At 38.1% G+C, this 14821-nt stretch overlaps 1 protein-coding gene across 4 annotated transcripts in view; it reads right to left on the bottom strand.

Moving 5' to 3' along the window:
* Positions 1-1104: 1104 nt before the first annotated feature.
* Positions 1105-14821, bottom strand: part of CATSPERE (catsper channel auxiliary subunit epsilon) — a 28202-nt gene continuing 14485 nt past the window's right edge. For 3 of the 4 annotated variants that reach the window (XM_052673265.1, XM_052673272.1, XM_052673271.1), the window contains 8 exons: positions 12332-12815; positions 11494-11955; positions 8738-8796; positions 5652-5727; positions 5211-5263; positions 4907-5006; positions 3548-3705; positions 1105-2018 (listed from right to left, as the gene is read on the bottom strand). In XM_052673265.1, coding sequence (XP_052529225.1) covers positions 1862-2018; positions 3548-3705; positions 4907-5006; positions 5211-5263; positions 5652-5727; positions 8738-8796; positions 11494-11955; positions 12332-12815 — 1549 coding nt within the window. In that variant the 3' untranslated portion in view covers positions 1105-1861. The remainder of the gene's footprint in view (positions 2019-3547; positions 3706-4906; positions 5007-5210; positions 5264-5651; positions 5728-8737; positions 8797-11493; positions 11956-12331; positions 12816-14821) is intronic. The other variant, XM_052673281.1, reaches the window with a different exon arrangement.

Raw genomic sequence — 14821 nt, 5'->3', positions numbered from 1 at the left:
TCATTCAAGGTCAGTGTAAGGGCGTAGTGATCAGTTGTGGGCACTGTTACCTCAGAACTGTAACGTGTGAACTCAGGGACTTCTGCCTTGTAACACTGAAAGGTACTTGGGCCCTGAACAGGAACACAGAAAACCTCCTTCAAGAAAAACAAAAGCCTGAATTTTGTCTGACTATGAAACTATACTACATTTATTTTATGGTTGCATGGTAGCCATTCAGTCATGGCCTGAACCACTGATTGAGCACCTGGGGAAAGGACCTGGTCAGCCCTGGGAGCACAGGTGAAGGCAATTCAGCTGTGTGACCACAAAGGGTGGAGCCTGGCTGCACCTCTGTTAGACCTCATGTAAGAGCTGACTGCCACTAGCAAAGGATCTCTGATTGGAGATCCCTTCCTTGTGGAGTTCTTCCCCATAAGCCTAGATCCTTGGAGACAGATGAGCATTCCTTTCCTGTTTGTCCTTTTGTCATTCCACTCCTGTATTGCCTCCACTGCACTAATCTGTCTGACTGTACAACGCCATAACGTTTTACTAAGCTTGTATGGAGAGATCAGTTTAAAGACTGGTCTGATTTTTTTGTCTCTGTGGGAAATACTGTTGTCTACTTAGTTTTCACAGGTGTAGAAACAGTGAAGAGTAGAGAAGCAGCAAATTTCAGCTGTAGCAGAGAGCTGAGAGAACACTATGGTGGCCAGAGAAATGCAGAGTGCCTCACATGGGTGTTGCTATGAAGCTGTATGCATGGGATGTATGTGAAGGGAAAGTGGAACACAGATGTGTAGATACTGCAGAAGGAACTGGAGGGCTTCCACCTGTGCTTCAGCCCAGGGGGCCGTCCTGCCTAAACGAAGGTGGGCTTCAGTAGGAACAGACTTTCACTGGAGGTGAAACTTCTAAGCTGATCACTTATTTTTTTTTTTCTGATTTCCATCTTGGTGCAAACAGTACTGAGATACACAGGGTATGAGTCACACAAAATGAATCAGTAACTATTTTAAAATGTGCTCATATTCAAGCTAGATTTCTACAGATTTTAAAATCTTTATGAAAATTTTTGCAAATGATGAATGTTGAGAGCAATTGTAAGAATTTCAACATTTATTTATCAATAGAGTTTTGTTAATTTGTTTTGGAGAAATGAAACAATTGCCATTAAGAGCATAAGCTTTGCAAGGTGTGTTCATTTGATGATAAGAACATTCAGGCTGGAAGCCTGACACTTTTAACAGCTTCAGATGGTGTTAAAAATAGATGCAAGCATGACTGCTTATTGATATAACAAATGTAACTACTGCAACCAACTATAACTTTTACAACTATATTATAACAAACATTTATATACTGAAGAAGTGAATAAGCTTGAGAGGAAGTATGATCCAAATACACACTTTAAGATAGAATTAACATTTCTTAGCAGAAGTAAAATATGTAGCATCAAAAGACATCGTCAGAAACACACAATATTCCCTCTGTGGACTGTGCTGAGCACTTTCAGAACTTGATTGGCTGCAGCCCTTTGACAGAGCAGAAACTTTGCCTGCATTGTTTTATCAGATTTCACACTGAAAAATTATGCTGATACCATAGTTGAGTCAGTGAAAATCATAATGTGAAGCCAACTCAAGCGTGAGGCTCACAGCTGCAGCTTAACTTAGCTTGGCTTGGAAAATGTCTTTTAAAAACTGTTAGCCACACCAGATCTCTGCTCCTATAGGAGCTCTGACATGTTGACTGGCATGCCCTCTGTATATGAAACTAAATGCATTAAATAGTATTATAGAGACATAAGAAGTACTTGCAAAACCATCTGTTAATAAACAGTGTATCACTTTTCCCAAACACCATCCTATTTAAAGTTTTACTTTGTTAGTGTATCAGTGAGATACTGGCCTTTAGGTCTTCTGCCCAGTGTTTCAGACTTCCAAGTGAGGCTGTATCTGTAGCAGAAGGTGGCGCAGACCAACAAGGTGCTGAGTGTGATGAAGGAATAAAACTTAGCCATAGAAACATCTGACCTGGAATGCAAATAAAAATATAATCATTTTTTAGATTCCTGTCAACAGCAAGTGAGGAATAGGTCAGATTTCATCATAGCAGTACAGTCACTTGGTACAGTAACTTAAGACAGTATTCATCTGGTTAATCATTAGGTATTTCTTGTAATCCATATGGTCATGATTCCAAATTCAATAGGCATGTACCATAGTGAGTTGCTTCTTCCAACAAGTGGCAAGATTCCTTTGATTAAGAGTCACAAATAAAGCCTTAAGTAAAAGCACTGGAGCAGTTAAAAGTTCATTTGGTTTAAAAACCTCACCAACTCCAGCTATCTTTTATACAGAAACAGAAGGTAAAACACCACCAGAATTGCAGTGTGAAGCAGGTGTTATCCATTGTTTACTTTCAGCCTGCAGACTGGGATAAAAGAATTCTCTCTAAACACTTCTTACATAGTTAAATTAGTTTGTTAACATGGCCAAAGCAATTCTCTCAAGTGTCTGGTGTGCTGGAGAAGTGCAGATGGGATAATGTTCAAATTTGATTTTCGTTTCCATCTGTGGAAATCCTTTATTGTCAGCAGGGGGCCGTGCAAATAGGATTTCTGCAGGATAGGTGCAAGTGGCACAAACTGAATGTAAACAGTCACAAGGGAAGCATCTGGCTTTCTGGGTCTCGCACGAACATGGAGTTAAAGCAGGTGAGGCCTCACAAGCTGAAAAACACCCTGCTTGCTTTCAAGCAGAGGTTCTGAAGAAGCAAAATCTTTAAAAACGTGCAGATAACTTCTGTCTTTATCTATGAATCATCTGTACAGAGAAAGAACACAGTATCTTGCCTTCTTGTTTTTGTACTATCAAGTATATTTCAAACAACAGCAACAACAAAAACCCAACAACAAAAACAAACAAACAAACAAACAAAAAAAGCAAAAAAGGAAGACCAAAAGGAGGATCTAATATATTAAATAAAAATCCATTAAAAATATCCACTAGCTGTTATCTTTCTGTTACACCATATGTACGGACTGCAAAGACTGTTTTTAAATCCCAAAAGCTGAAATAGACAAGAAAAGCTGTTGGGCTGTTTTCATCATTGAAGCAAAGGCAGGGTCAGGCTCTGAGCAACCTGATGTAGCTGTAGGTGTCCCTGTTCATTGCAGGGCAGTTGGACTGGGTGGCTTTTAAGGGTCCCTTCTAACTCAAACAATTCTATGATTCTTGGATATTTCTGAAGATTCTCAGCTCACCTATGTTTATTTACAAATAGTATTGTTCTTTTTCTTGTAACTTCCTCATTGTTTTCAGATTATGTAGCAGGTGTTTATTTTGTACACTAGTCCAGAAAATGGAAAAGTCATGGATTTCAAGAATGATGCCTGAATAATTTCTGAGTTAGAGCTAGGTTGAAGTGGAAACATTGGAAACACCTGAGCCAAAGGAATTGCTGAGCAAAAATATTTTTAAAATATAAACCATCCGCATTTTTTTCCATTTTGATCCGACACCATCACACTTTCTTTTTAAACATTAAAAAAGACAATAACCTGTAGTTTCGAGTTAATATCCTCACTCTGAACACGTAAGTGGCATCATGACTAAAAGGCCGAGCCATGTGGTTTTGAGAAGTGCTGTTTAAAATCTGATACTGCTCATTCAGTCCTTCCTTTGAACTGTTCTCAAGCTCAAAACAGGATCTGTAATTCTGAACAACAACAAGTTATTGCTGAACTAGCTCTGAAAAGCAATTCAACACAAAGACTGATTTAGTCATTCTTTCTTTTTTTGCTTTTTAATTTGTGGGCAGTGGCTAAAAATGATAAACAGATTCTGTTGTGTAAATGTACAAATTAGATGTCCTATGAACATAAATGATCTAATTCAGTCCCTTCACAGCACTGTTAAGAAACTGCCAATAACTTCCCAAACACAAATATCAGTTCTTAAAGGAACTGTGTTTATCCTAAGGTCATCACCGTAGGGAATTTGCTGATCTTATTGTGGTCAGTCTGCACTCAGTTTATCTTATCAGCCTCTGCTATACAGACCTTGTCTACTACTACACAGAAAAGACGGAACGTAAAAAGCGAGCGAACTTGGAAATGCCTCCGAATTTACATCTGATGCTTCAGAAGATATTTTCCTTGATCAGAAAGGGTGACGAAGATGATTCATAATTATGGCTGAATTCCAGACAAGAAACTCTCATGCAGACAGGACAAAGCAGTAGCTCTGTGATATTATATGTTATATAATCTATGTCTATATATATTTTATCTTTTCCCATCCAGCTTGGCTGCTTGATGGTTACAAAACAAAACAGTATGTCATGGTTTATACATTCTCTTTATGTTCTTTCCGACTCCTAACGCTTGTGAGTTCCTGGCATGGGAATCTAGTCAATCAGCAAAAATAAAATTATTACTTACTCTAGATTCATTATAAGGTTGTATTATCTGTGTAGATTTATATACAGCGTGTTTTTGGTTTGATTTGGCTTAAATATTGATTGTCATTCTACTGAAAAAGAAGGAAATGTCCTCACTTTACTCATAAAGAGATTGGGCAGAATTTCTCTGGACAAGACAGTGTGAATTAGTGAGTATTGTTTTATTTTCTCTATGGAGAGAAGACAGTCTGAAATTTCAAGTTTTTTAAGCTGCATTTTCCAAATCAGATTCTAAATGCAGATTCTTTTTCTTTTCAGTGTATTGCTTTGATAACTCCCACATGCTTCATTTTTCATATTGAATACAATGTTAAATCTAGTATAAATTTAAAATGTTAAACTTCTAAATCCATCCATTCAGATTAAAGAAATCTCAACATGTGTAAGAACAGTCCTATTTTCCATGTAGACCATTATGCACAAAGTACTTCAATAGCATTCTCAGTAGTTGGCTTACTTTTTTCGTGGATGAAGTGTACCCATTGTCAGTTCTGCCTTTTATTTCCCATAATACAAAATTTGCTTCAACATTTCTAACACAAATATCACCATCATATCTGTAAAACATGGAATGTGATCCTAATTAGAACAGAAGAAACACATACAGCCTTTGTATTTCTAACTGTGCATGGATCAGTAAGCATGTAGAGCTGCTGTGGCTGCAGAGGGTAAGGTAGGTAATCGGTGATCCTATCTACACTGTGCAAAATGCTAAGGTGTCTTAGGGCATCTTAGAATTACAACAAGTGATTAAAACTTACATCTTAACAGCAATGTGCCTTCCTGGAGGGCAGCCAACAAAAAAGTGGGAGACCTGGTAAAAAACAAAAACAAATCACAAACCAACACATTTTAATTTACCCAGGAAACTTTCCAGAAATGAGCTTCATCACAGACTTGAGAGAGGCTGCTCACTACTAGAGGGAATAATGACTACAAGAACTATTGCACAAATCAGCATGATAATCCAGTAGTGTGGCTCCCTTCTAGTCCACAACTTATCACACCTTACTCATCTCAGACACTTTGGCATCAAGACTATTCTGTGAACTTTCCTCCTTTTGTATTTATTCTTGAAAAGTCTTTGTTGTTTTACATCATGTTAATTAAAGGGGATGCTATACGGTGAAATCCTCTTGACAGTAGGTCAGGAATTGGTGGGAGGCATTGTTACTGCATTTTTTTCAAGCTACAGTGCCTACCTGATGCTGTAATTCACATGCATTTTCAGCAGCACGAGGCTTCAGTTCAGCTGACATAACACCACTGGTCAGTTCTCTACAAAAGAATCCCCCCACCCAAACAAGAGTTCATGTTATAATTTATTTTGAAATCAGTCGTTAACACCAAAGTAACTTAATTACAGTAATAGGAAGGTAATTTCATTTGGAGGCAAGAAGCACTAATTATTATTACTTACTGTTACTTTATTATCACATCACCTACAATTCAATGTCTCTTTTACTCTCACTGTAGTAATTCAGGCATTATGGGATTACAGGTGGATGTCTGGAACTGAGAGTCAGATCTAGTAGTTAATAATTTTAGATGCTTACTGATTCCAGAGAATCAAGTTTGACATTATTAGACCTCCGGGTTACTTTTGAATAACACAGTAGCTACCCAAGGATGGAATATTTTGTTTTTATTTTTATTTGAGTTTGCAGATAAATGACACTGTGAAAAGCAGAAAAGCGAAGTTTGGGTAGGAGACTGATCAACGTAATGGGAGATTTAAAATTGCTTATCACTGAACCCACTACCAGGGTGAGTACAATCTGGAATTAGGCAGATGGAGATGAGCAGAGTTACATCCTATCCTATTTCACATTTTGTGAACTCTGGCTTCTATTGAAGCCAAAATTAAAGGCATGAGACAACCTGCTGTGGCACTGAATCTGAAGTCTGTCAGAGACTGCTGACCGAGGCAGCCCTGATATGCAGTACTTACCAAATTCTGGTGTAGTTTTCCATAAATAAATCAATTTCAGAAAATCATCAGACCTTGAAAAGTGTATTGAAGACACCCAATGGTATTTCCCATCTATGATCTGATATTCTGAAATGGCAAGGCTTGTTCATGAGTATTTTTAGCACTCTTTAAAGGAGAATATTAAGAGTTGAATTGGCAGCTTGATTCAAAACTTTGAAAGCATAACTATTTTTGACAAAGGAATAATCAGGCTACTTTGTGCTTTGATGCAGAGCATCACAATGATATCATCAGATGCATATAGTGTTCTTTATAGCTCTATACTTCAAGATATTAATGTTAAGACATTTGTCCTTGAGTCTTTGACTGAAATCAACTGCACAATATTTATAACTTGCCAAGAAGAAATCCATTTTGACTGATTGGGATGGAGGAAAAAAAAAAAAGGCGGAATGGCACATCTACTCAAATTGTAAAAGTTTGTAAATCATCACTGAAGGCAGCAGTTGATACTGAAAGAAAAACTGAACAGCATGCTGTTGGGAGAGAGCGGGGAGAACAAATTCTGAAGTAATCAGACATCTCCAAACGAAGGGCTTAAAGACAGACTTTTATCACATAGACAGTAGAGAAGTCACTTGCCTGAAAGAAACCAGATTTGACTGCATAGTGATGCTTGCACAAAACACAAGCAGAACTGTCTCAAAAACTGCAAATAATTTCTCCCTATGAAGTAGGCTTGATTTATGCTCTGAGTTAGAAGGATGTAGAGGCATCAAATCTCTTACAGTCTTTCTCCCAGATGGAGATGCAAGATGTAGGGGCCTGCCAGTGGTAGACCTACTGATAGATTTTAGGTTGCTTCACTGAGTGGCAGTGAGATTCTTGTGGGTCACAGTTGGTAGCAGCGAAAATGTGTGCTCACTGAATGAACTGTGGGAGCTGGGTACACAGGTCAGTGAAAAGGCAGAGGAACTGAATGCTTTCTTCAGCTTAGTCTTCACCAGCAAGACTGGACTTCAGGAATCCTAGGTCCTAGAAATCGGGGGTAAAACTGGAGCAAAGAAGTGCACTGTTTATCATATTGGATATCCTTTTAATCTGTGCTCAAACTCCAGTGTTTCAAAGGAGAGCGAAAAGAAACACACCTTCCCTTATGGTAATTTGGCCATTAAGTGTTGGGGAAAACCATACCTTTCTAATTCCTACAGCACATCCAGTGGAACACTTAAGTATTATGTTAAATTATATTCATTTTCTTGTGCAAAGTTGTAAGAATTATGAAAATGTTGAATGCAACAGCCTCTTTTATTAAAATACAAAAAACAAACTGATTTCTTAGGCCTCAGATTGTAAAACTGCTTCACTCACCAAATGATTTGATTGTAAATCCTTCCCAGTATTTTTATACTTCTTTTGAATGGTGAATATCAGAAGAGGACACAACTATCTAAGCCTCAGCTTTATCAATACTATACATCAGTGCAGCTTGATCTTTTTAGTTCTTATTCGTATTCCCTATGTTATACATACACCAAATCCTTACAGAGCCTTTGCCAGAGCACTGTACTAAGGTTACACATTGAGGTGCTGACTTTAACAGCAGCTGAAGTCATCTCCCTCAGACAATGGCTTAGTTCAGTCATGTGGTACACTTACTGATCTCCTGCATATCTTTGTAGGAAGAATGGCTCTTGATTTGCATGCATTATGTAAGGTTTAGAGTCTGGAAAGTCTCTACAATATTAATAAAAAGGCCTACCAAATGAGAGAAATTTCTTTAGCCTCCTGCAGGCTACCAATTTGTCATCAATTCATTCACATTAAAAAGACATCAGCATCTTGCTTGTCATAGGGATATTTCCATTTCTAAAAAAAGGTGGTTAATAGTCAGAACTATCACTTCAGTAACTTGAGTGTAAACACTTTTAGAGATGGAGAGATTGGAATAAACCTGTATGCAAATCCAAAACAAAAATGAGCATAAGAAAGATAGGATTGGTTTCCAACCCAAGATCCTCTTATGTGAATATAACCTAGGGATATAAGTTTGTTTAACAGCTGAACCTTCACCCATGAATATATAAATGCTGAAAAACCCTATCAGTATCAGCATTAAAAAAAAAAAGAATGAATCTATGTATTAGGTGGACACAGTTTTTCCAAGTAGGCTGCATATACCCCTCCCTGAGGTATATAAGCAAGCATCAGCATCTGCCCATTAGCAATATTAACATTATTATTTATATAATAATGGTCACATTAGCTAGTGAAGTCCTAATGTGCTTTTAACTCCTACTTATCAAAACTACACTATCAAATTTACATCTACTGTATACATTTTCTGATACTCACAATGCCTGTGTATAATTGGATTCTAAAATATTGTCAGTTTGATGAGAAAATGTAAATTCCTATAAAAGAATAAAGAAAAATAATTAGTAAAAATCTTTTGACCACAGCGGTGCTTTTAGAGAGACAAAGGATATCTTCATGATACCTGGAGAATCTGAAAAAATGTCCAGTTCTACTTCTGTAATTTGTTTTTATGGCTTCTCCACAGTGCCAGCGACAGGTGACAGACAATCTTTTCCCTCTCTGTGTGGTTCTGACTTGCCCAAACAGTATATCTGGGAATCACCTACTCTAAAATAGGTATTTAAACTATGGGCTACATGCACAAACCAGGAGCCATCACATAATTAAGAAAAATTCACTGGAAAAAATAAGCCTTGAACCTCTGCATTCTTCATGTTCTTCTGTAAAAGGTACCCACAAGTCTATTCTCAGCCTAAGCAATGCAGTTCCTCCCTGAAACATCTGAGGCACTGTCATGCCTGCAGTGTGTTTTCAAGGACTTCACAACTCAGCATCCTCATTCCCATTTCCTGCCTTCTCCTTGATTCTGCACACAGACATTTATGATTTGCTGTCTTCAAGAGGTCCTGACCATATGCATAGTAGCTATCTGGTCACATCTACTTGAATGCCAATCCTATTCCACTGTAGTCAGCTCTAAAAAAAAAAAGTTTTTTTTTTCTAATCAGTCATTAGTTCACACACTCCAGCACTCAGCCACTATGGTTACCTCTTCACTCTCAACCTTTCATGGGAAAGAAATCCAGCAAGTATGGATGAGAATTCTATGAGAACAGGTGGGAGAGCTGTAAGACAAGGATAGGAAGACAAACGAAAGAAAGGAAGAGCAAGGAGCCATGGTCAACGGACAGTAGAATTACAAAGCTGCCTAAATCCTCAACTGTTCCTTCTTCATAGGCACAGCACAAGGAAGCAAGCGCCACCTAAGAATACTGCAAAAAATTTCCTTCAACATTTTCAAACCCAGTCTGCACTTTATGGCCAGCCATTCTCACATAGATTAGAGGAAAGAAGTGATGTCTATGACATCATGGGAAATGAATGCAGATCCGTTTCAAGGGAGGTTGCGAGGATATACATCATGGCACTGAGACAGAGCTGGAAACAGACCACTCACTCTCTCTCCTCAGTGATGACCACAGAGCTGTGTTTAGGGGAAGCATGAGGTGTGTGTCGTGAACAAGCAATGGCAGCTGATTCTGCCTCCAGCCTTCTCTCATCAGATCTTCTTCCTCTACAGCAATTGCTTTTGCCATTTCACAGCTCTTCAGTTAATGACCTTTCCTGAGTTTAGCCAGAACAATAGTGCATAGGTCGGTGTTTTTATACTAGAGGTTGAGCCTCAGTTACAGCTTTATTTCTGAGGTAGCCAGTTGGGAGACAGTGAGCTTGTACAGGCTGAGGGAAGGACTTAAATTCTTGAGAAACAGCAGTTACTTCACAACAGACTGTGACTACGGTATACACATCCAAACTAGCAGGTTACTTAAGCAGGAGAGAGACACTTTTGAGATGTATGGATGTAACAGGCATATGTGACGGGGTTTTGATAGCAGGAGGCTGCAAGGATAGCCTATGTGAGAAGAACCCAGAAGCTGGCCCACTTTTGATAAAAGACAGTTCCAGTGGTGCCTAAAAGGACCCACCGATGGCCAGAGGTGAGCCACTGTGCACTGCTGGTGGTGATTCTGGGAGGGCAGATCTAAGAAAACAAAAGATACTGTGCCACAGCAGCTGTGAGAGAGGGGTGAGAAAATGTGGGAGAAGCAACCTTGCAGCCACCAAAGTCAGCATAAGCATGCTCATGAATGCAGGCTCTCTCTTTAGAAGTAATCACTATGAAAGCTGCTTCAGTAAAAACACTTGACCTCCTCTCATGGAACCATCAGTATGACTTTGTGTGGTACCTTCAGCTGGAGGGATTTTACTCCCCCAGCTCCTGTCTAGCAGTTCAGAGATGCGAGAGACGTGGGAAGCCTGACTGCCAGTGAAGACTGAGGCAAAAAACTCGTTGAGTATCTCAGCTTTCTCCATGTCGGTTGTTACCTCTATTCTCGTTAACTAATGGGGATACACTCTCCTTTGCCTGTCTCTTCTAACCAATGTTTCTATAGAATTCCTTCTTGTTATTTTTTACATCCCTTGCCAAGTTCAGTTCCAGCTGTGCCTTGGCTTTCCTGATCCCACCTTTGCACATCTGGACAGCATCCTTCTATTCCCAGGTCACATGTCTGTTTCTACTGCTTAAGCATTTCCTTCTCAATGATGCTGTGATTATAATCTGAAAATGAATGCCTTAAAACATCAGAAATTCTTTGATGTACTGAAAAACATATTATTGCCATGCCTATTTTTCTCTTGGGAAAAATTAGTTCTCACATTGTTAGTCAAATGCAATTGGTAAAACCAAATAAAATTAATCTTCCTGTAACAAATACTAAGGATGAAAGCCTCAGTTTTCTTGTTAGAAACACACTGAGTAGAGGGGTGCAGGTTAGAATCATGCTGATAGGAATGCAAGTTAATTGTGTCCAAGTAACAGTTTGCTAAATACTTTCTTGGTGCTTCTTTCCATCAAAAATTAATATTTCAGTATTAACAGACCAACGAATTGAATAGATATTCTTGTATTGTCATTTACAAGATAGCTTCAATGGTCTCTTACTTTACATTTATTTACCACTTACTAAAAAAAGAAAGTTAATAACTACTTAAAATAAAATATACTTAACCGAGAATAATCTGGTGGATAGTGCTCCCATCAGACATTTCTGGTAGTGTTGATCCAGATACAGGAAGATATCCATTATCCATGCTGTTTTTACAGGTGTAGCAAACACATCATCCCACAGCATTCCAGAAGATAATGCTGAATTTATGTATATCATCCTCATAGCAGAACTGTGAGGAACAGGTAAGCAAAAATCTCCTAAGCCCCAAAGTTGTCTGCCTTCATTATAAAATGCCAGAAAAAATAGTCTGGAGGAGCTGCAGGCATTGCAAATAAGTGACATTGTCACTTTGCATGGGACTGAGTCACAGCTAACAGTTGTTACAGTTAAAGAAGCAGTGTTTGGAAAACTGACGATCTTCACTAAGCTTGCAGTATCTGCTATTTTATTAAAAGCTTCATTGTATCCAACATACAGCTCAGTAGACATCCCTGCTGCCCAAGTACTTAATTGTTTTCCACTCTGTTAAAAAAAAACGAACACAATGATTATGTAAACACTATCTTCTCATAAGGTTCATATCAGGGACGTACGCTAAGAAATCAAGATGTTCTGGGAAACATTTTCAACTAATGTAACTGCCAAAGCTGCATTGAAGTCAATTTACAAATTTAAGCCATGAGTCTAGAAACAATGTCAAATGGCCGCATAAGGTCACACAGAGCCACGGAATGTGGACCCTATTTCAGAATGTCTTTAAATAAGTTTGTTGCTGTCTGGTAATTTCTGTCACCCCAGCCTAAGAACGATTTAAAAGAGACCTAAAATAGATGTATCCAGGCATTTAATGAAGATCATCCACATCTTAAATGTCAAATGAGAACTGCAAATAACTCACCTGCACTGGATAAACAGATGAACACCAATATCTGGAATGCATTCCAAGTATTTCACTCTCAGGAAGCTTGTGTTCTGCTCCAACTTCAAAAACATGTCTGGCGTCTCTTTTATAACAAGTGCTGTTTATTAAAAACGAGATTCCATTATCTGACAGAGCCACAACAGTTATATTGCTATTTAGGCCTTTGGTCAAAATATCTGAGAGAATTTTAATTTCTATGTGTGTCCTAAATGCATCGTTTGTATAGAAAGTTCCAAAATTTGATAACAAAACTGCTGTCATTGGAAAACATGCAGACCATTTAATAGGGAGTTCACTACTCTGAAGGGAACAGAGCGAGATGTCATTTTCCTTGCTAGGAAATGACTGTTTGGGCCTCGGGACTACAAAAGAAGTTCTTTGAACAAAGCACTCCTGAAATACTCCAGTTATTTTTATGATGATGTCATCAGGTATTTCAGGTATATCAGCTACCCATAATCTGAAAATGAAAGAAACAAAAAGGTAAATTTGAAAGATGAAATCTTACTGTTGGACTGACTGATGGAAATTGAGGTATGTAAGTAATGTCATATTCTTAGAAGAACTGCACCAACAGTGGTACAGAATTATTTCTTAAGCCTTTTCTAATTTCCAGAAAGTAGATAATGAAATCAAAGGAGGAGAAAAAGATTTAAAATCTGCCTGTAATTTCTAAGCAGGCATATTCTCTACCTCAGTGATCTCTGGGAACTTTCTGTATATGCTTTCATACATATACCTCAATAAGAATTGAGTATCTGAAGTTAAAAATGAATGGTTGTAACATTATTATAGCTTCAGTGAGTAATACAGCTTTCCCTACTACTGAGAGAACTTCTCCCCCACCTTTCCCATAGCCCCCATTGAGCCACCTGCAATACACAGAAGAAAACAGACTAACAGGAGCTAATGTGAAACCACACTGCAGTTGATGACTGGAGCCACTGATGATCCAGTAAGGATTGTGTTGATAAGCAATAAGAGAAAACCATGCATAACAGAAATAGTCTATAACAATATGTCCAGTTTCTGCAGTACACAGCGTAATAACAGATCTGATGGATGCAAGAGTCAACATCCCTGAAGAAGGTTACTTCTTCAAAATTAAGGCCCAAGTAGTTCTATTTCAATACATCAGGATACAGCAGGGCTGATACAAACTTAGAACAGAAACAAAAAATCAGTTCAGTATAAAGGAGATCTAGGAGGAATATAAGCTTTGTAACTTTGGCTTCTGAAGAAAATGTGATAGAGGACACTTTTCCTATACTTGCAGACTGTCTGGATTTCCTAAGAAGCTGCTGACCTTCAGAGGAGACAGCAAATTTTTAGCAAAAACTTAATGAAACCACGAGTCTGTCCAAGGCCCCAAAAGTAAGAGAAGCTGGCAGATCAGTTGAGATTGGTTTTGCTTCTTCTTCTCTCTTAGTCTGAAATTTCAGACAGCGGTAACCATCTTGACCAGTCTGACTAGAATTTGAATTAGTCTGCTGGCCCTGTGCTCTCAACAATGATGCTGGATTACGGGACACTTGTTGTTACACCTCAGATGTGTTTTTCTGCTAACAGATGCATCAACTTTCAGACTTATGGCAGTAAATTAAATATTGGAAAAGAACAAAATGATCCAAATTCTGTTCTTGTTGATATGAATGCTGCTGGCTTCAATAAAAAAAGTTGCTGCAAAATATCCAAGTGTGTATGAGAAGATTTCGGTGAATCAATAGACTCACTGTTAAAATAAATTACAAAGCAATTTTATTTTCTCTTCCTTGATTATTCTGCACTTCAGTTCTTTAAAAAAGGAATAGTCAAAAAGACAAAAAAGAATACCAGGACTCATATAAATAAGAAACAGTCTACAAAAATGGCCAGAATGTTGTGTTCCCACTTCACGAGGTGGGGCAGGGGAGGATTAGTTCAGTTCTGCTGTGAAAAATGTTACAGAAAAAAGCTCATCTCTGATTACAGCAGCTTTTGACACGGAGTGTTGCTATGTTGCCATCTAGCGGTTACACAGTTAGATACAACTGATGAAGATGCCTGAGAGCAAACCAAACCTACCTAGCAAGTATTTAAAACACCCCTATTAAAACCGTACTCGCTTCTTGCAGTATCATACCCAGTATTCGTTATATGCTGAGAGTCAATTCTTCAATAAATAGAAAGTACAGTCACAAAATAGTAGCGAGCATGTTATAATGTGTTCAGAGAGTAAAAATAGGAGTAAATAAAAGACAGATGGCAAATACAGTTGCAGGAAATGTCTGCAGTTGAAAATCCTCTGTAAAATGTAAACCCAGAGTAATTTTCATTATCTTGTGCAAAAATTTAGCTGATATATTTGGATTAGCTTCACTGGAGGTCTATGTAGGTTAAAATTTTACAGATAATAAAACAGGTGACAAATACCTTTGCGAAATATTAGTCCTTATACTTTCACACGACTGTCATTTACTGTCTTGA

The sequence above is a fragment of the Tympanuchus pallidicinctus genome, unplaced genomic scaffold (genome assembly GCF_026119805.1).
Source record: "Tympanuchus pallidicinctus isolate F22 unplaced genomic scaffold, pur_lepc_1.0 scaffold1, whole genome shotgun sequence".
Classification (NCBI taxonomy): domain Eukaryota; kingdom Metazoa; phylum Chordata; class Aves; order Galliformes; family Phasianidae; genus Tympanuchus; species Tympanuchus pallidicinctus.
The sequence above is the reverse complement of the archived record's forward strand: the minus strand, read 5'-3'. Positions and strand labels throughout refer to the sequence as shown.